The following is a 24,112-nucleotide window of genomic DNA, read 5'->3' as shown; positions in this document are numbered from 1 at the left end:
AAGCAGGGATCGTTCGCTGGAGAGGCGGAGCAGAGCCCATCCCAAGTGCCACTCCTCTTCCAAGGCCACCGGGATCCAGACAGGGCACAGGGGCCTGCCAGCTGCAGAGCTGCTGCCCCCTGACTTCCATGGGCCCCCAGACAGAGCAGGGCAGGGCGCCCCTGCCGCCCCACACTGAGCAGCCAGGCCGGGACACACAGAACGGCAGCGTGGCCCGAGGGGGTCCTCCTGAGCCGCCGCTGCGCACCCGGACAGCCACTCCTGTGCTGATAGTTCTTTGTGCTTCTGGAGCGGAAAGCCCCACGGAGGAACCTCTCAGAAGCGAGAGCGGGGACGAGGAGTGACAGCGGTGGAGGCCCAGGCAGGCCCGGCTCCGCAGCGTCAAGCCCGGCTGCCCGCAGATGCCTGCCAGCGATCTCGACAGCTCCAAGCTCGTCCCGCTGCCCCGAGGAGGGGCCGCCCGGCTCCATGCAGCCAGCACACAGCAAAGGGCACAGGCCTGGCACGCTGCGGCTACACCCCCAGGTGTGGGACACCAAGAGCACACAGGGTACAGCAGGGGAGAGGCCAGAAGCGTCCATGGGGTGGAAGGCGGCCTGGGCTGCGGCCAGCCATGCTGGCTCGTGGGTCCTGTGTCCCCTCTCTGCTCCGTACCAGGAGGGCAGCTTTAGTCCGACCTGTCCCATGATGTCACCAGGCCCCCTGGGGCCACAGTGAAGTCCACGAGCCTGCAATACTCAGGACTCAGGTTGGGCGTCAGCCTAGAGAGCGGTGACCTGGGTGAGCTCCGTGTTGGGCGTTGACGGGCTCTGCGGGCTGACGGGCACCATGGGCAGGTCCACGCCTAGTCATGCGGGCCGCGGCACCGTCTCAGAGGTCTTGCAGGCGAGGGCCACATCCTTGGCAATGCTGCGCACGCGGTCAGACACCTGCATCTCCCGGCGCAGGGCAGGGGCGCAGCAGAACTTCCGGAAGCAGGCCTTGAAATTCTCGTCGAGGAAGGCGTAGAGGATGGGGTTGAGGCAGCTGTTGACGTAGCCGAGGGCGGTGCAGAAGCGCAGGACGGCCACTGCAGTCTCGCTGCCCGGCTGCACGCCCAGCCCCTGGACCAGCACGAAGACCTGGACGGGCGTCCAGCAGCCCACGAACACGGCCACCACCACCAGCACCAGCCGCGTGATGCGCCGCAGATTCCGGTCCTTCTCCCGGGAGCCCGACAGCAGGCGGACGCCACGCAGCCGCCGGATCATGAGGCTGTAGCAGACGGAGATGATGAGCACGGGAATGATGAAGGAGAAGAGGAAGATGCAGATGGCGAACACGGGGCCCCAGTAGTCCTGGGGCGTGGGGATCTCCACCAGACACTCGATCTCTGCAGGGAGACAAGCAGGGCCAGGCAGGTGAACCGGGAGGGACCGTCTGGGGTCCGGGGGACAGCAGCACTGGGGAAGGGGGCCCCCCACTGACCTTCGTCCTCGACCTGTGCAGAGCCCATGATGGCCACCGGAACGCCGACGACAGACGCCAGGGCCCAGATGGCCACGTTGACAGCCTGGGCCTTGCTGGACGTCCGGACATCGAGAGCGCGGATGGGGTGGCAGATGGCTACGTAGCGGTCCACGCTCATGGCGGTCAGCGTGAAGGTGCTGGTGAACATGTTGTAGTAGTCGATGGCAATGACCGTCTTGCACAGGGCGTTCCCAAATGGCCAGAAGCCCAAGAGGACGTCTGTGCCCTGGAAGGGCAATGTCAGGAGCACCAAAGTGTCCGCCAGGGCCAGGTTAAAGATGTAGATGTTGGTAGCTGTCTTCATCTTGGTGTGTCTGCAGAGAACACGGGGAGAGGGAAGGCTTCACCCGGTCCCCCTGGCTGGACTGGGCCACCAGGGCCCTTCTTACTGCCACCATGAGGGGCACCCACTCTGAGACCCTGGCGAGATGGAGGGTTCCTGGGCCCAGCCCAAGGGCATGGAGCTGGGCGCAGCGGTACTTCCGGCACACACAAGGGTTCCAAACCCAAGACCGGTCCACTCTGGAAAAGCTGGGTGTGAAGGGTAGTGGAGCATGCATCGGACTCCACATGGGAGCAAAGGGCCCGGAATCACAAGAAAAAGAACCTGTCCTCCTCCCTCCCTTTCAAGTCTTCCTGAAGACCCTTCACAGATTACAACGTTGGCCCTACAGACACTAGAGGCTTCTGAGGGCTCCGAAGTCTGTAAGGGCACATCCACGGCCCTCCCAGGCCATGTTGTGGTCTAGGGATAGACAGGAAGTGGTGACGGGGCTGGGAGGGGTGCTAGTGAGGTCTGGCTGTATCCAAGGAACAGCTCTGGGCACGGGATGGCTGCTTAGTAAATATCTGTCGAATGAACTAAGAGTTGTGAGAGTGGTGATGGTGGCAGGGAAGGTGGTAATTATGGTGGCGGTAGCTGTGCTGATGGTGGTAACAATCAGGTGGCAGTGAAGGCAGTGGAGGTGGCGGTGGAGACAGCGGCAATGGTCGTGGTGATGGCAGAGGCTGTCGGGGCAGGAGTGATAATGGAGGCGGTGGTGGTGTGGGCAGCGGCAACACCGGAGATGACAATGCTCCATGTCAGCTAAGCTGCCACAAAGGAATCTGGAGTCAGTTCCGCATCTTTGGAATACGCACAAACGGGCCTCAACTATGACCAAATAACAGCAAGGGTCCCCACACTGGCAGACACTACGCCGAGCTCTTCGCACGGACTTTATCTCGTTTAAGATTTCAAAAATGCAAAAAAAAAAAAAAAAAGATTTCAAAAATGCGGGGACCCCTGGGTGGCTCAGTGGTTTAGCGCCTGTCTTTGGCCCAGGGCACGATCCTGGAGACCCGGGATCGAGTCCCGCGTCCGGCTCCGGGCATGGAGCCTGCTTCTCCCTCTGCCTGTGTCTCTGCCTCTCTCTCTCTCTATGTCTATCATAAATAAATAAATAAATCTTAAGAAAAAAAAAGATTTCAAAAATGCTGCTTGGATTCCCTGCTCTGAGCAGGAGGACACAGGCTCAGGTGACCTCAGTGGTCTTGAAGAGAGCTGGTAGAAAGGCAGAGGATCAAGCCAACTAGAAGACCAGCCACAGACGGGAGGAAGGATTTGCCAGAGACGCATCTGCTGCAGGACTGTGCCCAGATATACAAGGAACTCCTAAAAGTCGCAGTGAGAAAACAGGGGCGCCAGGTGGCTCAGTGGGTTGAGAGTCTGACCCTTGGTTTCAGCTCAGATCCTGACCTCAGGGTCCTGGGGTCGAGCCCTACTCTGGGCTCTGCGCTCAGCAGGGAGTCCGCTTGAGATTCTCTTTCGAAAAAAAAAAAAAAAACGGGGGCGGGGCTGGGGGCAAAGACGTTAACAGACACGTCACCAGCTAAAGCAGTGAGATACTAGTACACACTCAGAGTGAGCAGAACCCGGAGCGCGGACGCCAGAGCCTGGGGAGGCGGGAAGCCGCGGGACCCCTCACTGTCGCCGGTGGGGCAGCAAAATGCGGCAGCCGCTTCGGGAGACGGTTTGGTGGCTTCGCACCAAGCTACACATAATCTTGCCGTAAGATCCGGCAATAACCCAAAGGAGGTGGAAACTTGTATCTGCATAAAAACCTACACACGGATTTTTTAAGATTTTTTTTATTTATTCATTTGAGAGAGAGAGTGAGCGTAGGAGCAGTGGGCATGGGCAGAGACGGGGGGAAGCCTGGCAACGCAGGGCCCGCAGGCTCCCAGGTCCCCAGGAGCAGGACCTGGGCCGCGGGCAGATGCGTCACTGACGGAGCCCCCCAGGCGCCCCCACACCGATGTTTCTAGCAGCTGTAGTCATTACTGCCAGGCCCTGGAAGCAACCGCGACGTGCTTCAGTAGCTGACGGATTAGCAAACTGGTAGATCCAGGAAATCGAACACTATTTAGTGATAAAAAGAAATGAGCTGGCAGGGGCCGGGGGGTGGGGGGGGGTGCTTCTCCCTCTGCCCCTCCACCCTCCTCTCCTGTGTACTCTCTTGCTCTCTCTCTGAAATGAAGGAATTTTTAAAATCTTAAAAAAGAAAGAAAAAAAGGAGCCATGAAAAGCCATGGAGAAGTCCTGAGCACATATCACTAAGGGGAAGGAGCCAATCTGAGAAAGCTGCACACTTGTGATGCCGGGTGCATGACATTCTGGAGACAGTAGACGGGGCAGGGGGTGCCGGAGGCTTGGGGTTCAGGAGGGATGAGCCCGCAGGGCACAGGGAGTCTGCGCAACCTCCGTCCTTTCCTCTCAGCTTTGCTTTTGAACCTAAAACCCCTCTTTAAAAAATAAAATCTCAAAAAAAAATAATAATAATAATAAATTCTAAAAATTTTTTAAAAATAAAATCTCTTAGAAAGAGCAGGGCGGGGGGCCTGGGGTCTCTGCCTCCCGAGGAGCCCACCCAGTGCGGGCCCAGCATGCTCGGCGCTGCCCCTCGGGCCCGTGGCCGCTCGGCTGTGCAAGGACCGCCGTAGGCGACACAGCGCCCCTGTCTGCTCTGATCAGGACGTGGCTCCGGGCGCTGACGCCCAGTGCAGAGGACAGAGGCGGAGAGGCAGCGACAAGGAGAAGGGAACAGGACCACCCAGGTGGGGGCGCGTCTCACGCACGGCACGCCTGTGCACCTCCAGACGCAAAGGGGCACGTGAGCCCCGGCCCCTGGAGCTCAGCACTGGGCCCAGAGCAGCTCTCCCCTGCCCCTTGTGCAAGCATGTGCACCGAACACACCAACACACACCTTGCACACGTCCACGTCCACACGCTCACGGTGTGCACACTCGCGTGTACGTGCTCATGTGTGCATGTCCAGCCTGAGGTGCACCTGCATGCATGTACGTGTGTGCACATGCGTGTACACCATGTGCCACACTAGCTCCTGTGTGCACACAGTCTCGTACATCCGTGTGTGGGCACCAACAGTTCTGTGCCCACCTACGCATGTGCATTCACACGTGTGTGTGCATGCTCTACGTATGTGTACACACGGACACACACACACATGCACGTCCTCACACTGTCCCCCTGTGGTGTCCCCCTACCTGCAGCCGGGCCACCGCTCCTGATCCCACGGGCTTCCCCACTCTGAGCACCAGCAGATGCTGAGTCAGCCCCGACTCCAGCCAAGACGGAGCCCTGGGGCCCCAGGGAAGGGGCTTCGGGCACCTGGCCACGCGGGCCCTGCAACAGGCCGCCAGAGCCGCCTTCCGGGTCGCTGTGCCAGCCGTGAGCCCCTCCCAGGGTGGCCCGCAGCTCGGATCAGGGAGTCAGGGTGACCTTCCATCTGGGACATGGATGCACCCCACCCCCGGCCGGACTGGGGTGGGCAGAGCTGATCCCCTCCCACGCCCTCCCCCAGTCAGGTGCCCCAGCCGTGAAGACTCGAGCATGCAGGGCCTCCGTGTGGACCCGGACCCTGCCCCTGCCCCTGCCCCTGCCTGACAGGATGACCAAAAATTGAATGGGAATTGTGCAAAATCTCTAGCTGCCAAGCCCACCCAAGACAGCCCCCGGCCTGTGTCCCCTCTGCAGCAGGTGGCACTCACCAGGAGGGGACCTCGGCGGGTCCCCAGCTTACCTGAGGATGACATACATGACGAGGCAGTTCCCCAGCAGTCCCCCGATGCAGACGGCCAGGTAGAGCCCCACAATGGTGACCTTGAGCCCAAGGGGCAGAAAGGCGCCATGGCTGGCGTTGAGCAGCAGGGTGGGAGGCAGCAGGCTGTGGTTGGGGCTCAGGAGGGACAGGTTGCCCTGCAGGTGGCTGCCGTAGAGGACCTCCCAGAACGGGGCAGGGAAGAGGGACTCCATGCCACCTCCTTGTGTGCAAGGCCACTAGGCACCTGGGAGAGAACAGGACACATGACCGCAGCACCCGGCCCTCACCCAGCCCGGAGGCGGCCTCGCAGGCACGCGGTGCCCCCAGACAGCCCCAGACACATGCACACGTACACACCGTGGGGACAGCAGACACGCACAGATCGGGGACAGAGAGAGGCAGGCGTGTGGACAAGGGCACGGTCTGGTCTGGCCTGCAGACTCCCACGTGGGATGTGCGGATGTAGCTACACGCGGAGACACGCGCCCACCCACAGGGACCGTGGACACACCGCCACCCCTGTGCACACGCCGCACACACAGGCGCAGACCTGCCCTCACGTACACACAGGCACAGAAGGGACGGAGACGCCAAGAAACACCTGGGACGCAGGGCGTGAGCCAGCCGCCCCCTTCCTCTTCCTCCACCCCCCACCCCGCCGGTCCACACCCGCGGCCACTGCCCAGGCCTTACCTGCAACGGGTGGGAGCCGAGCAGCCTCAGCACTGGCAGCGCCGCAGGGATCCCGGCCGGTGATCTGGGGCTGGAGGGGCTGCAGGGGAGCCCGGATCCAAGCCGGAGGGGGAGCTGGGGGAGCCGGGGGAGCCGGGGGAGCGCAGGGGGAGCGCAGCCCGCTGGAGCAGCTGCTCCTTCTGGAGCCGAGGAGCAGACGCAGCAGCCCCGCAGCCAGTGGGGGGCGGGGGCGGAGACTGCGCCGGAGCAGGAGGGGCCGCGGCCGAGGGGGGTGTCGCCGCCAGGCCACAGCACCGGGCGCACACGGAGCTGAAGGACAGGGACAGGCTCGGGCCCACGGACACAGGACATGGACGCACGCGGGACTGGGTCAGGGGACAGACACCCAAGGACACCACCGAGACCCCGGCCAGAGATGCCACACACGCGGGCGGAGACTCGGGAGACACACACAAGATGCAGAGACCAGGACCTCGGGTGGACGCAGACCCGCCTGGCTTGGCACTCCACTCCCCGGGGAGCCGGCCCCCGCGGGCCCATGGGCGGGGGACACAGGGACAGCCAGCCCCAGGGCTCAGAGCCAAGCAGGTGCCTACACTGTGCTGTGCTCCTGGGTGCCTCTGTGTGCTCCACCTGCCCACCGTGAGCATGAGCGTGAGCGTGAGCGTGAGCCTGAGCGCTCCCTCCCCACCACCCCGTCACCTTCGTGTGACAGGAGCACCCAGCCTCAGCGCTGTGCGGCCACCCGTCAAAGGGGCAGAGACAGGGCTGGAACCCAGATCTGTGCACCCCTTTGAGACATACTGAGGGCGTCCCTGCCACACCTGGGTCCCAGAGCAACATCTGAGCATCATTCCCTCACAGCCTGGGCCACCCTCCCTGGCACCCAAGCAGCCCAACAGCTCCCACGGAGCTGCCTCCTTCCCAGCACTGGGAGGGTGCTTCACAGGCCATGAGGGTGACCCCTGAGCCAAGTCACCAGCCTCGAAACCTTGGGGTCATTCTTCCTGCACAGGCTCTACCCCCATAGCCCAGACCCTGCTGGGAGCATCCATCTCCAAGGATGGGGACCTGGTTGCTAGGCGACGAGCAGCAGCGTTGCTAGGATACCTGGCAAATCAGGAGAGGACGGAGCAAGCAGGCGCCCTAGGACTCAGCATCCCAGGCCGTCCCCCAGGACTTACCTCTGCATCTTCACCGCAGCCGACTCAGGGACACGTGTGCAGACACGGGGCACGTCCAGAGGAACACTCACGCGGACACACAGGCTCACATGCCTGCAAACACACACGAAGATGCCCCCCCAGATACACGAATTAACACACAAGCACAGGCTGGTGCTCAGACACGCACAGACTCACACAGGTGAGCTCACACCACGTGCATTCAAGTCCCGCGCGCAGCGGGAGAGAACAAGGCCTGAAGACACCCAGGAGGCACACGTGTGCACTGCACTCTCCAGGTGACGCTGGAAACGTGACCCCGCTGACCTCAGGAGCCCGGGGAGGCTCGGCCTCCTGTAGCCTCCCTCCCCCTGCCGCGCCCCCGGGGTCTGAGCAGCCCACCCCAGGCCCTGCCTCCCCCTAGGCACCCACGCCCTCCTCCTTGCAATCTAGCCTCAGGCACAGACGAGGGAAAGAGGGGCCGTGAGGCTGGTCCAGAAAGACGTCCAGGGAGTGCACCCAGGGGACCTGGCACGCAGGACAGCCAGAGGCAGATATCTGGCCACTCGTAGGGACAGTCTTAGCCAAGGACAGACTTGGTCACCCAGCTAGTGGGTGGCCAGGCTGGGATGCTGACTGCCCACCCTGGGGGACAGTGGCCCAGCCCTGGACCCTACGGGGCTCCCACGAGGGAGCCAGCGGCACAGAGGAAACGGCCCGGGGCCTCTGGTCCCCCCAGCAGCCAGGGTAAGACCCAGGGCTCATGTGTCACTTGTAGGACAGCAGGGGACACGTCCTGCCAGGGGCCCGGGACCAAAGCAGGACACCCTCAAACACACATCACATGCGGACAGCACAGAACACAGGTGACGTGGGACCGTGGGGCCAGGTGCACACAGGTGGTTCTATGAAAGCTAGCCACCGGCCGGTGGGCAGCCGCGGAGCCTGAGGGTCCCCGTCCAAGCTGGGAGCGGGTGGGGACAGCACCGGCCACCCAGGCACCTTGGAAACAAGGAGGGGTCCCACTACTGTTGGGAACAGATCATGTATTGCCGTCCAGCGGGCCCTCAGCCTGAGACCCCTCGGCGGCACACCCCTCGGGGCCAATCGCCAGCTGAGGCGGAGGTAAAGGACGTCCCCAAATGAATCGTGGCGTGCCAGCAGCCTTGGGGCCCGGGGGGCTCGGTCCGGTACGCCACCCGTGGATTTCAGCACAGGTCACGATCTCGGGGTGGTGAGGTTGAGCCCCACGTCGAGCTGCGTGTGAGCGTGGAGCCTGCCAGCGCCTCCTCTCTCCCTCTGCCGCCCCCCATGCGCACACGCTCTCTCGTCGTGCCCCCCCCAAAAAGAAGCAGACGCACAGGACCTGGGCTGCGGCTGATGGCCCGTTTGCCCTCGGCAGAGCGTCCACAGCAAGGCAGCCGAGCCCGCGGACGGAGGGCACCCTGCTGCCCCCAGGACTCGCCCATGGGCTATGAGGGGAAGGAAGTTTCCCACATCACGGGGCACCCAGGACAGCCCGAGCTCGCAGCTCACGGGAACGACGGCACAGACCACGTGTCCACAAACTGTGCTTACCGCTGCCGGCTGCTCCCGGGAGTCACGGGCGCTCGCGGCAGGCCGTGGGGCCCAGAGACTCACACCACAAAGTGGGTCGGATGCACCTCACCTTGAGTCGGAGCCCTTGAGTCGGAGCCCAGACACCTCAGGCAGGCACCCTGGCCACTCCCCTGCATCTGCACCTGCCTCGCCCCCCCCAACCGGCGGCCATGGCCCAGAGGACAGCCGCTCCGGCAGGTGAGTTCCCAGCCGTGGTGCGTGCTGTTAACAAGGGGCAGGATGTCAACAACTCTGAGTTTCGACCCAATAATACTTGGTGTGATTTTGACTTTATAATCGTTATATACGGTGACCAGAGAATTGAGTCAAGTGGAGATTTTCAATATTATGTTAAATTTCGTAGTCATTTAATACAGCTTTTGATTTTATTTTGGGGTTTTATTTTCAGGCTTTGGCGCCAATCAACATGCTTTTAGAACTCAGCATTTCCATGAGCCCTCGAGAACCCCATGCATCCTGCACACAGAAGCAGATGGAAGACACCTGCTGCGTGGTCCCCCCCCAGGGGCTGGGCCCAGATGCATGGGGATGACAATGATGTCCCCCCTGCCCCCCAGGAACCGCCTGGTGTGGGGAGAAGCTGGAAGAAGGTACTTCTAGGAACATGAGCTGTATGAGCAGCTCTCCGAGGATCGGGGAGGAGGAGAATCCTACAAAAACAGAGGGAAAGTTACAAGCCTGTTCTCACAGGAAAGCATGCCCCCACTCCCCCCATAAAACCCACTCCACTGCCAGGGGCCAGCAGGAAATTTCCCTTCCCTGCTGGCTCAAAACTAGGAAGCTGAGAGGAGAGCCCAGATACCTGTCTCCCAGAACCCACCAGGGTGGGTTGAGCCAGAAGCAGCCCCTGCCTGGGCCGTACCTATCCAGGACGCCTACCTGGAGAAGGTGGCCTGCTAGGTCAGCCTCCCTTAGCCCTCACTGCTTCTGGATCCCAGAGATCTTTGTCTTCAACAAGCCCCAAGGTTGGCGCTGAATCCCAAGGCCCAGGCCACACCCCAAAGGCCCATGCTAGGCAAGAAGGGGCAAAGGCTGGGGGGCTGGAAGGATGGACAGTCGTTCTATGGAGCTTGGGGCTGGTGAGGCCCTGGGATACAGGGATATGACATCATAGTTGACCTTTTCACCAGGAAACCAGAGCAAACTTCCGAAAACAACGTGAGCAATCAACAACCTCCTGCACAAATCCCAGAACTTCAGCTGATGACCCCCCCCAAAGCCTGGACAGTTGCACCCTCAGGGGCGCAGGCCCCAAACTCCCAAGAAGGCCCCACTGCCCTCGGCACACATCCGTGATTGAGGGGGACAGTTGCCTCGGCACCGTGGGGGTCACCACACGTTGGCAAATTATGGACTCAACGCACTAATGTAAACGAGTGCGAGCATGTGAATTCATGGATTCTAGAACAAACTGACCGGTGTATGACTGAGTTACAGAATAAACTGAGAAGTAGATTGGTTATAAAATATCAGGAAATTAACAAATACACAAATAGATCACAGAAATGGAGGTGCCAGGACTCAGGAACCCAGAAATATGGGGTTCGGCAAAACCTGGCTCTGGGACCTTGTGGGACCCAGACTTGCACTGGAAGAGCTGAGGGGTCCTGAGCGCTGCCCCAGTTTCCATTTCCTCGGAACAACACCTGCTGGGGGAGCCCTTTTGGGCCCCCCAAAAACCAGCCCCGAAGACCTCTCCAGCCCGGAAGCTGGGCCCACAGACCCCAGAAGAGCATGTTTGGGGCTCCCCAGGAAGGAAAGAAAGGGCCCCCGGGCTGGGAGAGCCGGCGGGCACCTCCTCCAGCCTGGAAGGGGCGGGGACAGCTCGGGCATTCGCCCCGGGCCGCGGGCGCGCTCCGAGCTCCCGGACGCCGGCCCCGCCCTCCCGGACGCTGGCCCCGCCCCTCTCGGACGCTGGCTCCGCCCACCCCGGACGCTGACCCCGCCCTCCAGGACGCTGGGCCCGCCTACCCGGACACTGACCCCGCCCCCTCGGACGCTGGCCCCGCCCCCGGACGCTGGCCCCGCCCTCCAGGACGCTGGTCCCGCCCACTGGCCCCGCCCTCGGACGCTGGCTCCGCCCACGCCCCGCCCCCATGGACGGCCCCGCCCCGCCAGGAGGGAGGGCAGGACTCCTGGTTGCCAGGCAACCGCGTCAACAAGCCCGAGCGAGTCGGGGCTGCGTGCGGGGCTGGGACCCTAGAAAAGGGAGCGCACGGGGTACGCGGAAGGGGCAGGGGCCTGGCTGAGCTGGGCCCGAGGCGCTGTGGGCTGAGCCAGGACCCGCGGGCATCTCCCCCGCCGCTGCGGGCCCGGCGGGGCTCTGCGCTCCGCTCCTCGGCGGAGGCCAGCAGGGGCCCGGCCGGGAGGTCCCGCCGGCCGCCCCCTCTGCTGCAGCCTCCCCGCACACACCGGGCCCGCCCCGCCCACGGCCCAGCCGCTCGGTCTCCGGGCCTAGGCCAGGGCTGCGCAGAAGCAGAGGAGAGGAGAGGAGGGCAGCCCTGACGTGGGGGTGGGGGTCAGCGAGGGGCGACCGCAGACACGGGGCTGGGCACACGCAGGGTCCCGGGACAGTGGGGAGGGAGTCCCAAGCCATACCCGGGTCAGTGTAACACGGTCCCCACCCCTGGGTAGGGCCAGAGGTCAGCTCCCGGCTCTCGGCGTCCGCCCGTGGGCAGAAAAGGAATTCCCTGAAACTACTGGATCGGAGGCTCCTGGCGACCGCAGGGTAACTAGGACAGCGCCAGGGCCCGGGCTGCGGGGCTGCGGGGCTGCGGGGCTGCGGGGCTGCGGGGGTCGCGGTCTCGGGCGGTGAGGCCGACGGGCCCCCGCCAGCCCGGGTTTGCTTAAGACTCAGCCTGTGCCCCCCGCCCCCAAGGCCGTGCCACGCTCCTCCAATAAATAAATAAATCTGGGAGAAGAGGAAAGGAACGGCGCGGAGGCTGCGGGCGCCGGGCGGGGGGCCGCGGGTGCCCAGGGGGACCCATCTTCCCGGCAGGGCCCAGATGCCGGCGCCAGCGGCCAAGGGGGCGGGACGCGGGGGCCCGCGGGGGCCCAGAGAAGGGACGTCCTCGGAGGAGCGCGCCACGCGGGCGCCCGCGGCGAAGCCCCCCGGGCCGGGCGCGACCCCATCGCCGGAGGGGCGGGCGGCCATGCCCCACCCGCGCGCCTGGGGGCGGCCCCTGGAGATGCCCGCGGTGCGCCAGGACCTGCTGCTCGGCGTCCTCAAGGCGGCCGAGGCGCGAGGCCGGATCCGCGCCCTGCGGCTGCGCTACATCCGCCTGCGGGTGAGGCCGGGCGGCGGAAGGGGTGGGGGGGGCGGGGGGGGGCGGCGGGAGGGTGGGGGTCGGGGGTGGGGGGGCGGCAGGGTGCGGCGGGAGGGTTAGGGAGGGCAGGGTCGGCGGGGACCCGCCGGGCCGGAGGAAAGGACAGGACGGGGAGGGGGGGGGCGGAGGGCCGGGCTGCGGGGGGCGGGGGGGGCGGGCGCAGAGACAGCCGGCCCCCACCCTGCACCTGCAGGCCGAGGCCATCTCGCTCCTCATCCAGCAGCAGGAGTCCGCGCGCGCCGCCATCCGGCTGGAGCTGTTCCTGCCGCCGCAGCTGAAGCCCACGCGGATCCCCGACCCCCTGGACCGCCAGGAGGTGCGCGCAGGCCCGGGCGGGGCGGAGAGGGGGGTCCCCGCCTCCGCGCGTCATCTGGCCCCGCCCGTCCCACCCGCAGAGGAGGCGCGTGGAGACCATCCTGGAGGAGAAAGCCGAGGGCAGCATCTTCCCACGCTGACCGCGCCCCCACGGGGCCGGCGCCCCCACGCTCCCGCATAAAGAGCTCATTGTCCAAGCCCCCTGGTCGTTGTGCTGCCTCGCTCCAGGTTCCCAGGAGGGAAGGGGAGAGGATGGATCTGCTGCCTCCCCACATCCACATCCCATGTCACAGAGTGGGGGACGATGGACAAGGTGTCAGACTCAAGGAGGACGCCCCCACCTGCTGCCCTGGGGCCCATGAGAGCCCCCAGGAGGAAGAGTCTCCCTGGGCAACCGTCACAACCCCAGCAGTTAGGGTAACCTCAGGGTGAGAGTAGGGCCCAAGTGGGACCCCAGATTGTCGGTCATTTCATCAGGGGTCCCAGAGAAGGGTGACAGACTGGGCAGGACGAGTGACCGCACAGCCTCTGTGGACAGCTGTGCCCGCGAGGCCCTCCAAGGACAGCAACTGGGGCAGAAAGGGAGACCCCATCAGGAAGGCGCCGACCTCTCCAGACAGAAAAGCAGCTTTTCATTCCGAGCGACCCCGTCAGCTCTGCTCGATCCCCCCACACACGTGCACACACACACGAGGGAAGCAGCCTGGTCCCACTCTGACAAGTCCACGTCCTGCAGACCCTCTGAACTCAAGTCTCTCCCAACCTTCTGGACAGATCTTCCCGTGGGTACTTACTCTTCCCTCTGACACGAGCGCTTTGCAGAGCCTAGAACCGGGCCACGTCTCCCCTTCTCTTCCCTCCTAGTCCCTAGGCGGGCGGCAGACGTGGGGGCCCGCAGAGGTCAGGGCGGCAGGGGGGCTATAGGGATGCAGACAAGCCCCCACCCCTGCCGGGGAGGCCTGTGAGTGGCCCTCCGTCAGCCCTTCTCCCTGTGCACCCCGCATCCTTCTGTGCCATCGCTGTCCTTGGCCTGGATGCAAGCCCAGAACCGTGTGTGGAGCTGGTGTCCGTGGCAGTTCTGGGGGGGGGGGCAGTGGGGGGGGACGCAGAGCTGGGGAAGGAGGAACAGAGGGAGAACGGGTGGCCTGGGCTGAGGACAGGCGGGCGGGGAAGGAGATGCTTCCTGCCGTCCAGGAGTGGAGGCCAGGACGACAGGCAGCCCTGACCCCCCGGGACGCAGCACTGTGTCCTGGGGACATGCTGACCACCTCGTTCATCTGTTTGGTAAATGCACATCTCGTTTCATCACTTCTCTGAGTCTCCATTTCTCTCTCTTTAAAATAGAGACCTCAGGGTCTCACCTGGGCTGTGAGCGAGCGGAGAGGGCCCCATACGGGTGTGGTCACTCCACATCAGGCAAGAACACAAAGCCCCGTGGAGGAGCCCAGCAAGAGGGTGGCCTCACGGGCAGCTGAGCAGCGGGCACTGAGCTGGCATGGGGGAAGGTGCCCAGCTCTGCAAAGAAGGCCAGGGAAGGTGGCTGAGGACATTTCTGTGGGGCCCAGGGGAGGCCTCTGCTCCGGGAGACGGAGGGAGCAAGTGGATTCCCGGGGCTGGATTCACGTCCCAGATAGAGGGTCCTGGGTTCAAGTCCCGGACCATCACCTGCTGCATGACTTTGACCAAGATTCTGCCCAGCCCATCTGGATTCCTCCTGTGGACCGGGGATACGCTCTGTTCAGGGACAGACTCCCCAGAGAAGCTGCAGGAGACCCAGAAGGGCTGGGGCGAGGGGAGCGGAGTGCAGGGGAGTGGCCGGAGACTGTACAGTGTCTGGAGGGCGGGGAGGGTGGAGGGAGTGCACAATGAACGGCACGAGGGGGAGAGGTGTGCCGACCTCCCCCCACCGTCCGCTGCCCCCCACATTTCTCAGGAGGTGGGTGTAGACACCACGCCAGTCACTGTGGGATCAGACTGGCTGTGTGACAGATGCTGGCCTGTCTCTGAGGACCTGCCTCCCCCGACGGTGACCTAGGCTAAGTGAGAAGCAGCCACCTCCGGCTGGACAGGCTTCCAGCCTCTGCCCGGGCCGGGCCAGCCTGTCCACTCGAGCTGCCAGATAGCTCTGCGGGCATGCCGGCCAGGGTCCCTGGGCACACAACATGAGGGGGCTCCCCGGCCCCCAGGCCTGTCACCTCCGTGACCGCGTCCCACGCTCCCTTCGGGCTTGGCCTACAATCTCCCGGCGCCCCACAGCGCCTCCAGCACCATCCTCCCCGCTCTGATAACGCATCCCGGCATCCAAGCACCCCAAAATCCCGGCATCCCAGCACCCCGGCATCCCAGCATCCTGGCACCCCACACCTCAGCATCCCAACACCCAGGCATCCCAGCACCCCAGCATCCTGGCATACCGGAATTCTGGCATCTGGCATCCCAGCATCCCAGCACCCTGGCATCACAGCACCCTGGCATCACAGCACCCCGGCATCCCAGCACCCCAGCATCCCAGCATCCCAGGACCCCAGCACCCCAGCATCCCAGTACCCCAACATTCTGGCACCCCAGCATCCCAACACCCCGGCATCCCAGCACCCCAGCATCCCACCACCCTGGCACCCCAGCATCACAGAAAACTGGCATCTGGCATCCTGGCACCCCAGCATCCCGGCATCCCAGCACCTCAGCATCCCAGCACCCCAGCACCCGGGCATCCCAGCACCCCGGCATCCCAGCACTCTGGCATCCCACAGCCCGGCATCCCGGCACTCCAGCATCCCAGCATCCTGGCACCGCAGCATTCCGGCATCCAGGGCCCCGGCACCCCAGCATCCTGGCGCCCCGGCACCCCAGCACCCTGAGATCCCAGAATCCCAGCACACCAGCACCGCAGCATCCCAGCACACTAGCACCCCGACATTCCAGCATCCTGGCACGCCAGCACCCCGACATCCCAGCATCCCAGCACCCCAGCATCCCAGCACCCCGGCATCCCAGCATCCCAGCACCCCGGCATCCCAGCACCCCAGCACTCCAGCATCCCGGCATCCAGGCAACCCAGCATCCCAGCATCCCGGAATCCCGGCATCTGGCATCCCAGCACCCCAGCACCCCAGCATCCCAGAATCCCAGCACCCCAGCAACCAGGCATCCCAGCACCCCGGCATCCCACCACCCCAGCATCCCACCACCCTGGCACCCCAGCATCCCAGAAACCTGGCATCCGGCATCCCGGCATCCCAGCATCCCGGAATCCCGGCATCCGGCATGCCAGCACCCCAGCATCCCAACACCCTGGCACCCCAGCATCCCAGCATCCCAGCACCCCAGCACCCCGGCACCCCGGCAGCTCAGCAGTCCAGCATCCCAGCATCCCGGCATCCCGGCACCCCGGCATCCCAGCGCCCCGGCATCCCACCACCCTAGCACTCCAGCACCCCAGCATCCTGGCATTCCGGCATCCTGGCACCCCAGCACCCCAGCATCCCAGCGCCCTGGCACCCCAGCATCCCAACATCCCAGCATCCCAGCACGCCAGCACCCCGACATCCCAGCATCCCAGCACACTGGCACCGCATCATCCCAGCATCCCGGTGCCTCCGCACCCCGGCATCCCGACATCCCAGCATCCCAGCACCCTGGCATCCCAGGACCCCGGCACCCCGGCATCCCAGCACCCCGACATCTCAGCACTCCAGCATCCCAGCACCCCGGCATCGCAGCATCCAGGCACCCCAGGATCCCAGCACCCTGGCATCCCGGCATCCCAGCACCCCATCACCCTAGCATCCCGGCATCCCACCACCCCAGCATCCCAGCACCCCGGCATCCCACCACCCCGGCATCCCACCACCCTGGCAACCCAGCATCCCAGAAACCTGGCATCTGGCATCCCGGCACCCCAGCATCCCAGCACCCCAGTACCCCGGCATCCCAGCACCCCAGCATCCCAGCACCCTGGCACCCCAGCACCCCAGCATCCCAGCACCCCAGCATCCCGGCACACCAGCACCCCGGCACCCCAACATCCCAGCATCCTGGCACCCCAGCACCCCGGCATCCCGGCACCCCAACATCCCGGCATCCCAGCACCCCAACATCCTGGCACCCCAGCATCACAGCATCTTAGCATCCCGGCACCCCAGCATCTCAGTACCTCAGTACCACAACACCCCAGCATCTCGGCATCTGGGCACCCCAGCATCTGGGCACCCTGGCATCCCAACACCCTGGCATCCCACCATCCTGGCACTCCAGTATCCCAACACCCCGGCGTCCAGCATCCTGGCACCCCAGCACCTCAGCATCCCAGCATCCTGGCATCGCAGCACCCCGGCATCCTGGCACCCCAGAACCCCAGCATACCAGCACTCCAGCATTGCAGCACTCCAGGACCCCAATACCCCGGCATCCCAGCATCCCAGCACCCTGGCATCCCGGCACCCCGGCACCCCAGCACCCCAGTATGCCAGCACCCCGGCATCTCAGCACTCCAGCATCCCGGAATCCTGGCAACCCAGCATCCCAGCATCCCGGAATCCCGGCATCTGGCATCTCAGCACCCCAGCATCCCACCACCCTGGCACCCCAGCATCCCAAAATCCTGGCATCTGGCATTCCGGCACCCCAGCATCCCGGCATCCCGGCACCCCAGCATCCCAGCACCCCAGCATCCCAGCACCCCGGCATCCCACCACTCTGGCACCCTGGCATCCCAGCACCCCGGCATCCCAGCACCCCGGCACCCCAGCACCCTGGCATCCCAGCACCCTGGCATCCTAGCACCTCGGCACCCCAGCACCCCGGCACCCCAGCATCCCAGCACCCTGGCATCCCGGCACCCCGGCATCCCGGCATCCCAGCACCCTGGCATCCCGGCACCCCAGCATCCCAGTACCCTGGCATCCCGACATCCCAGTACCCTGCATCCCGGCATCCCAGTACCCTGGCATCCTAGCACCTCGGCACCCCAGCACCCCGGCACCCCGGCATCCCGGCATCCCAGCTCCGCGGCATTCCAGCACCCCGGCATCCCGGCACCCCGGCATCCCAGCACCCCGGCACCCCAGCATCCCGGCACCCCAACATCCCGGCATCCCAGCACCCTGGCATCCCAGCACCCTGGCATCCCAGTACCCTGGCATCCTAGCACCTCGGCACCCCAGCATCCCAGCACCCTGGCATCCTAGCACCTCGGCACCCCAGCACCCCGGCACCCCAGCATCCCGGCATCCCAGCACCCTGGCATCCCGGCACCCCGGCATCCCGGCATCCCAGCACCCTGGCATCCCGGCACCCCGGCATCCCAGTACCCTGGCATCCCGGCATCCCAGTACCCTGCATCCCGGCATCCCAGTACCCTGGCATCCTAGCACCTCGGCACCCCAGCACCCCGGCACCCCAGCATCCTGGCACCCTGGCACCCCGGCATCCCGGCATCCCAGCTCCGCGGCATTCCAGCACCCTGGCATCCCAGCACCCCGGCACCCCAGCATCCCGGCACCCCAACATCCCGGCATCCCAGCACCCTGGCATCCCAGCACCCTGGCATCCTAGCACCTCGGCACCCCAGCACCCCGGCACCCCAGCATCCCGGCACCCCCCCCCCCCCCCCCCCCCCCCGGCGCACCTCCAGCCCGGGCTCCCGCGGTCCGTGCGCGCAGCCGGGCCCACCTCTGGGGCACCCATCACCGCCGAGCGAGGCGCGTGGGAGGTCGGCCCTCCGCGTGGGGGTCCCGGAGCGCTGTGCTTAGTGACCGGGTCAGCGGCGGGGCCTGGGCGCGGGGGCGGGGGCGGGGGCGGGGGCGGCCGGGCCCCTCGACAGGGCCGGGGCGCGCCGACCACCGGGGCCGGGGAGGGCCGAGGGCCCCTGGGGCGCGCGGCGGCGGGAGGGCGGGCGCGGGCCCCCGCGGGAGCGCCCGGGGCTGCAGGTGCGGGGACCCGCCTCCTCGGGAGGCCGCGGAGCCCGGGGCGGGGGCGGGGCGGGGGTGCGCGGGGCGGGGCGGGCCGGACGCCTCCCCGCGCGAGGAAGTCCCGGCCCCGCGCTTTGGGGAAGTGCGGCCCGCGCCTGCGCACTGCGGCCCGCGCCCCCTCCCCGACCGGCGGCCGGACCTGTGCGCGGGGCTGCGGCGGCGGCGGGGCCGGGAGCGCGGCCGGTGAGTGCGCGCGGGGGGTCGGCGGCCGGGGGGGCGGCTGGAGCCCGGACCGCGCCGCCGGGACCGCGGGCCCACGTGGACCCGGGCGGCGGCGGGAGCGGAGCCGGTGCCCCGCGCGGGGGGAGGGGGCGCCGCCACCGGTTCCCCTTTCTGCAGCTCGGAGCCCGGGGAAGTGATTGCTCAAGGGGGGGCCGGAAGAGCCCCGGTTTCCGCGCCTCCCGCCCCCGGCCCGGTGGGGAGGGCCCGGCGGGACGCCCTGCGCGCCCCCGCCCCGCGCCTGGCAGCCGCTCGCTCGGGGCTGGCCGGGCTGACCCGGGCTCCCGCCGCCTCCACACCCCGCGGAGGGCCTCCCGCCCGCGGACCCGGGTCGCTGCAGCGCGCCCTTCGGCAGCGGGTGGGGCCCCGCGGGAACCGGCCCTCCCGCCCGCGCCTCGCCCCTGGGCCGATGGTGAGTGGGGCGCGCGGCCAGGCCCCGGGGGCGTCGGGCCCGAGTCGGAGCCGCGCCCCCCGGGCAGACCCCGCAGCGGCGGGAGGAGGAGGGAGACGGGTCGGCGGCACCGCGGCCCTGGGGGCGGGCGAGGGTCCCCGGGCCACAGAGGTCGGGCCCAGGCCGGGGCCGCCCCACCCATCGCTCGGGGCGGGGGCGGGGCGGGGGGCGGCCGAGGGGAGGCAGGGGCGCCAGAAGCAGGGGAAGGAGCCCCGGTCAACCCTCCGCCTAAAGGTTATGGCATTTTTTTCTGGGATTGTCACATTTTCTTATTCTTTTTTTGGACTGGGCGGGCTCAGGGACGTTCTTTTTCCTTCTGTGGAGCAGAGTAGCAGCAGCTCCCAAGGGAGCCTCGGTCCCCAGAGGCCAGGCTCGCTGCCCGTCCAGCCTCCCCCATCCCAGACTTGGGGGCCAGAGCCCAAGGGCTGGGAAAGGGGACCGAGCCCCTTTCCAGCTGCCAGGCGGAGGGGCAGGAGCCCTGTGCACACCCCGGGCGACCTCAGGAGACAGCGGGTGAACAGGAGACCCCGCCAGCCCCGGGCCGGTGTAGGCATCCACTCCAGGACCCCCAGCACGTGGGCGCCCTCAGACCTGGCCCTTCCTCCAGTTCAGAGCAGAGCCTTGGGGTGCCAGGGAGTGGAGGGGGATGGGGCCCTGCCCCCACTCGCAGCGGGTAGGGGTGCGGAGGAGGAAGAGCAGTTCTCTGCCTGGCTACCAGACCTCGGGGGTTGCCACACCCCTTCCCTTCCCTACAAGCTAGACCCCTGAAGGAAAGGCGGGCTGGGGCCCAGTTTGAGGGTTCCCCGTCCATGTCCATGATTTCAGGGGAAGCAGGCAGCTGGCCAGGGCCCTCAGCCCAGGGGACCCCACACTCTGCCCTACATCTGGGTCACGGCAGGGCCTCTGCGTGCCCAGGCCCCAGAGGCAAGGGTGCCCTGAGCGTGCCTGAGTCAGGCCCTGCACCTCTGAGCACGGCTCCCGGCGCCCCCGGCATCCCCGCCGCTCCCTCCTTCCCACCTGCGAGACCCCAGCAGCCAGCAGGCCACGTGGGCCAGGCGGGGGTTGAAAGGCCACAGGCCCAGGGGTGATGTGATAATTACATGAGAAAACGAAGTGAAAGCAAGTCCTGAGCCTGCTGGCCACCGGGACGGGGGTGGGGGCAGGCCTGGGGGGTCACAAAGGCTGTGCGGGGGAGCAGCCGGGCCCTGGGGTCCTCACCCCGGCTAGGGCAGGCAGAGGCAGGTGCCGTGGTGGGAAAGCATTCAGACTGCCCCTGGGGCACTGATCGGCCACCCCGGTGTGGACTCTGGGATCCGCATGGACTCTGGGATCCGTGGTTGGCCTCGGGGACGGAAGGGGGGGGGCTGCTCGGGCTCCTCACCCCCTCTGGGGGCTTCAGGGCCCAGTGCCCCCTGCACGCCTGCACCTTGAAACGTGGGCACAGGCATTGTAAACAATGCCGACCCGCACCCCGTCTGGGGATCCCGCACCTTGACCCTGGGAGCTGGACACCCCGACCCATTGCTGCCCTCCTCCCCGCTCCCCTCCCTGACTGGCACCCCAGGCTGCACTGGCTTCCACCGCCTGGTGGGGCTGGGGGAAGGGAGGCTGGGAGGCCCTGGGTGTGGTAAGGTGCCCGCTGGGGGTTGGGGTGCCAGGGGCAGCGTCTGGGCCTCAGGAGCCCTGCATCCCCCACGAGGCGCCTGGCCCTCCTCACTGCGCCCTGCTGCATTCCCCACACCCCCAGACCCTCAAGTCCTGCCCCACACGCAGGCTGCAGGCTGGGCAGCTGCGAACAGGCTGGAACCCTCCGGGGCTGAGGGCAGATCTGGGCACCTGGGGGGGGGCGAGCCCTCCCCACCTCGCCCACTCCCTACAGAAAACCCAGAATGGAGGGAGCATTAGGCTGATAGCCCCAGACTCTTGGGGCCCCCCAGGCCCCTTGGGAGGGGCCAGGAGCCGGAAACCAAGAAAGAGGAACCCAGACTTCCGGCTTCCCAGGGACCGAGCAAACGGGGGTGTCCCAGAACCTCCTGTGGAGATCTTGTCTGGCTCCTCCTCACCGCCCCTGCCCTTGCTCGCAGTCCCGGTGCATGTGGGGGCAGGGGAGCAGGCCCCTCGGGCTCCTGGGCGGAGGGAGAGGCAAGTAGAGACTGTCGTCTCAGGTTCTCAGCGGGAACCCCCACCTCTCTTCTCAGACCCCCAGGCTGTGGTGAGGGTCCCGGAGCCAGCACCACGGAGCCCGGGCGACCTCCTCCACCCACCCATGCCCACCCCGCATGAGGCTGAGAAGCAGGTGCACCACCTCCACCCCTGCCTCTGCCCCCTTGTGGGAACCGGGGCGGGGGGACAAGGAGTTGGGGGACCCTCGACTGCCTGGGAGGCCGGAAGGGTGACACCAGGGGAGTCGGGGGGAGGTGTGCAGGCCCCAGGTTCTGGGCTGGAGCTGAGGAGGCCCCCGTGTCGCCAGCACGCAGGGCCAGAGGAGGCAGGCCGGCCCCCCTCGATGTCCAGTCATGACGCAGCCCCCCCGGCTGCCCCCAGCCGCAACCCCTGCTGCTTGTGTTGGTGTTGCTGTTGCAGCTGCTCCTGGTACGTGGGGACGGCGGGGGGGGGGGGGGCGGGGGTGTACACACCTGGTACGTGGGGATGGGGGAGGGGAGGGGTACACACCTGGGGCCCAGCGTCCTGCCCGCAGACCCTCCGGTGCCTTCCCAGGGGCCACCCGAGGGCAGGACGCCTCTGCCGCCCACGGCTCTCACGCAGGGGCTGCCGGGCCTGCTGACTGTGGCCACTGCCCCGACACCGTGTAGGCCTTCGTGCCCGGCGGCTCCCCCAAGGGCGTGTCGTGTGCACACCTGGCCAGGCCACCGCCTGTGTGCTCAGCCGGAGCTGGCCCCGGGGCAAGGAGCCCTTGGGGGACACCGAGCAGGGCCCTGGCCTGGGGGCGAGGGGGAGAGCGTCCCGAGCAGCTCCCTAGGGTGGGCCCCACGGTCACCGGCTCTGTGGCCTGTGGAGGGCTGTCGGGGGCGTGCACGTGCCACAGAGGCCTGGCCCAACTTGGGCGCTGTGGGGACCTGGAGGGGGACCCGCTGAGCCGTGAGCACCCAGGCCTGAGCGGGGACGGGGTCGTGAATCGGGCCTCGCAGAGGACTCGGCTGTGGGGTCCAGCGGGTGGGGTAGGAGAGGAACGGAGGCCTGTGTGGGAGCTAGGGTTGAGAGGTCGTGACCCCGGGGAGGGACGGACGCAGGCAGGGCCGGCTGGGGCTTTCCTGCAGCAGGAGCAGCGCCTCTGGGGGCGCGGGGCGGGGAACGGCCAGGGAGACAGAGGAAGGGGTGAAGCCCCGGGGCTGGAGTGCAGCCTGGGTCCCAGGGGTGGGGGTGGGGGGCTGCCCGGCTGCGGCCCGGCCCGCGCCCTCACGCCCCGCGTCTGGGCCCGTGCGTGCACACGCGTGGGCCGAGGCCGGGTGCGCCGGGCAGGCCGTGCCACCTTCCGTCTGCGCCAGGAACGAGGAGCGGCGGCGCGCGTGGCGGGCCTCCCGGGACAACAAGCTGCAGCCCCTGCCCAGCTGTGAGGCGTGGTAGGTGCGGCCGGCGCGGGCGGGGTGGGGGCGCGGGCGGGGCGCGGGCCTGACTCCCCACGGGACTGCCCACAGCGCCACGCCAAGCCCCGAGGAGGTGCGGAGCTGGGCGCAGTCGTTCGACAAGCTGATGCACAGCCCGGCGGGCCGCGGCGTGTTCCGGGAGTTCCTGCGCACGGAGTACAGCGAGGAGAACATGCTCTTCTGGCTGGCGTGCGAGGAGCTCAAAGCCGAGGCCAACCAGCACGTGGTGGACGAGAAGGCCAGGCTCATCTACGAGGACTACGTGTCCATCCTGTCCCCCAAGGAGGTGCACCGCCTTGGGGACCGAGGGCGGGGGGAGGGCGGGACACCCCGGGCCCCTGACCCCGCGTCCTGCCCCACAGGTGAGCCTGGACTCCCGGGTGCGGGAAGGCATCAACAAGAAGATGCAGGAGCCGTCCGCGCACACCTTCGACGACGCGCAGCTGCAGATCTACACGCTCATGCACCGGGACTCCTACCCCCGTTTCCTCAGCTCCCCCACCTACCGCGCCCTGCTGCTCCGGGGGAGCTCCCAGTCCTCGCACGAGGCCTAGGCCGCCCGGCACAGCAGCACCGACACGGACCCCAGCGGGGGGCAAAGACTCGGTGACCCGCACCAGTGTGTGTGTCAGCAGGCGTCCGGCACGCCCACAGGCGCAGCACCCCTGGGGGCGGCCCCGGACGGGAGCCCCCGAGGTCCCGCCGAGGGGCAGGTGTGAGGGCCTCCGGGACGCTGGCTGGCCGGGGGCTCCTGCCGGGGCTCCTGTGCAGGGAGAGGGGCCCCCCGGGGGGGCAGCGGTCACGGATCCAGAAGCCTCCCCAGGCAGCCGGGGACCTTGACAGACGCCTTAGATGGGAAGCAGAGCCTCTGTACTGTCGAGCTGTGACGCAAGGACACCCTCCAACTCACGCTGTCTGCACCCAGATCAGACCCAGAACCTCAGAACTAGGCTCAAGGCAACAGGAGCCAGTTTCTTTTTTATATTTTCATTAATTTTAAACCTGGAAACATATCCTTACTGTATTTTATCAAAAAAAGAAAAAGATGTTTTCATATTTATCTCCATTCCTTCTTCATCCAAAATAGGATCTTATTATTGAAGATATTTTTAAAGCAAACGTCTCTCCTTTCTTTC

General features: G+C 66.5%; 3 protein-coding genes and 1 long non-coding RNA gene across 12 annotated transcripts; 3 read left to right on the top strand and 1 right to left on the bottom strand.

Annotated features, from left to right (window-relative positions):
• Positions 1 to 848: 848 nt before the first annotated feature.
• OPRL1 (opioid related nociceptin receptor 1) lies at positions 849 to 18,499 on the bottom strand. Of its 3 annotated transcripts, XM_077874029.1 has the most exons (6): positions 18,359 to 18,498; positions 7,490 to 7,582; positions 6,306 to 6,614; positions 5,592 to 5,856; positions 1,468 to 1,823; positions 849 to 1,372 (listed from the first exon to the last, which is right to left on the bottom strand). In XM_077874029.1, exons 4-6 carry the CDS (start codon positions 5,822 to 5,824, stop codon positions 849 to 851), a joined length of 1,113 nt encoding a protein of 370 aa, XP_077730155.1. In that variant the 5' UTR covers positions 5,825 to 5,856; positions 6,306 to 6,614; positions 7,490 to 7,582; positions 18,359 to 18,498. The 3 variants fall into 3 exon arrangements, with proteins under 3 accessions (XP_077730155.1, XP_077730156.1, XP_077730157.1); XM_077874030.1 differs by lacking the exon at positions 6,306 to 6,614 and having other exon boundaries at positions 18,359 to 18,499; XM_077874031.1 differs by lacking the exons at positions 6,306 to 6,614; positions 7,490 to 7,582; positions 18,359 to 18,498 and adding an exon at positions 5,970 to 6,260.
• LOC144298736 (uncharacterized) lies at positions 6,552 to 10,834 on the top strand. Of its 3 annotated transcripts, XR_013365646.1 has the most exons (4): positions 6,552 to 7,767; positions 8,871 to 9,265; positions 9,477 to 9,678; positions 10,219 to 10,834. It is a non-coding gene; the product is annotated as an uncharacterized LOC144298736 (long non-coding RNA). The 3 variants fall into 3 exon arrangements; XR_013365644.1 differs by having other exon boundaries at positions 7,682 to 9,265; XR_013365645.1 differs by lacking the exon at positions 10,219 to 10,834 and having other exon boundaries at positions 7,682 to 9,265; positions 9,477 to 10,093.
• LKAAEAR1 (LKAAEAR motif containing 1) lies at positions 11,160 to 12,926 on the top strand. 2 transcript variants are annotated; one of them, XM_077874033.1, is made up of 5 exons: positions 11,160 to 11,308; positions 11,723 to 11,816; positions 12,087 to 12,375; positions 12,608 to 12,730; positions 12,810 to 12,926. In XM_077874033.1, exons 1-5 carry the CDS (start codon positions 11,185 to 11,187, stop codon positions 12,867 to 12,869), a joined length of 690 nt encoding a protein of 229 aa, XP_077730159.1. In that variant the 5' UTR covers positions 11,160 to 11,184; the 3' UTR covers positions 12,870 to 12,926. The 2 variants fall into 2 exon arrangements, with proteins under 2 accessions (XP_077730159.1, XP_077730160.1); XM_077874034.1 differs by having other exon boundaries at positions 11,261 to 11,308; positions 11,967 to 12,375.
• A 255-nt stretch (positions 18,500 to 18,754) lies between the features above and the next one.
• On the top strand, positions 18,755 to 24,095 carry RGS19 (regulator of G protein signaling 19). 4 transcript variants are annotated; one of them, XM_077874035.1, is made up of 6 exons: positions 18,755 to 18,884; positions 21,570 to 21,667; positions 21,842 to 21,963; positions 22,878 to 22,952; positions 23,028 to 23,262; positions 23,339 to 24,095. In XM_077874035.1, exons 2-6 carry the CDS (start codon positions 21,638 to 21,640, stop codon positions 23,528 to 23,530), a joined length of 654 nt encoding a protein of 217 aa, XP_077730161.1. In that variant the 5' UTR covers positions 18,755 to 18,884; positions 21,570 to 21,637; the 3' UTR covers positions 23,531 to 24,095. The 4 variants fall into 4 exon arrangements, with proteins under 4 accessions (XP_077730161.1, XP_077730163.1, XP_077730162.1 ...); XM_077874037.1 differs by lacking the exon at positions 18,755 to 18,884 and adding an exon at positions 19,198 to 19,332; XM_077874036.1 differs by lacking the exon at positions 18,755 to 18,884 and adding an exon at positions 20,563 to 21,466.
• Positions 24,096 to 24,112: the final 17 nt, after the last annotated feature.

The sequence above is a fragment of the Canis aureus genome, chromosome 26, assembly GCF_053574225.1.
Source record: "Canis aureus isolate CA01 chromosome 26, VMU_Caureus_v.1.0, whole genome shotgun sequence".
Classification (NCBI taxonomy): Eukaryota; Metazoa; Chordata; class Mammalia; order Carnivora; family Canidae; genus Canis; species Canis aureus.
Note: the sequence above shows the minus strand (reverse complement) of the source record. Positions and strands in the feature narration are given on the sequence as shown.

Bases quoted from the DNA above. Each gene is read 5' to 3' on its own strand.
- OPRL1 (XM_077874030.1), bottom strand. From the start codon at position 5,824: ATGGAGTCCCTCTTCCCTGCCCCGTTCTGGGAGGTCCTCTACGGCAGC. The intron at 1,824-5,591 runs GTAAGCTGGGGA...TGTTCTCTGCAG, and splicing joins GTCATGTATGTCATCCTCAG to ACACACCAAGATGAAGACAG. The intron at 1,373-1,467 runs GTCAGTGGGGGG...GTCTCCCTGCAG, and splicing joins TGCACAGGTCGAGGACGAAG to AGATCGAGTGTCTGGTGGAG.
- LKAAEAR1 (XM_077874033.1), top strand. From the start codon at position 11,185: ATGGACGGCCCCGCCCCGCCAGGAGGGAGGGCAGGACTCCTGGTTGCC. The intron at 11,309-11,722 runs GTACGCGGAAGG...ACCCCTGGGTAG, and splicing joins TAGAAAAGGGAGCGCACGGG to GGCCAGAGGTCAGCTCCCGG. The intron at 12,376-12,607 runs GTGAGGCCGGGC...CTGCACCTGCAG, and splicing joins TGCGCTACATCCGCCTGCGG to GCCGAGGCCATCTCGCTCCT.
- RGS19 (XM_077874035.1), top strand. From the start codon at position 21,638: ATGCCCACCCCGCATGAGGCTGAGAAGCAG. The intron at 21,964-22,877 runs GTACGTGGGGAC...CGTCTGCGCCAG, and splicing joins TGCTGTTGCAGCTGCTCCTG to GAACGAGGAGCGGCGGCGCG. The intron at 22,953-23,027 runs GTAGGTGCGGCC...GACTGCCCACAG, and splicing joins CTGCCCAGCTGTGAGGCGTG to CGCCACGCCAAGCCCCGAGG.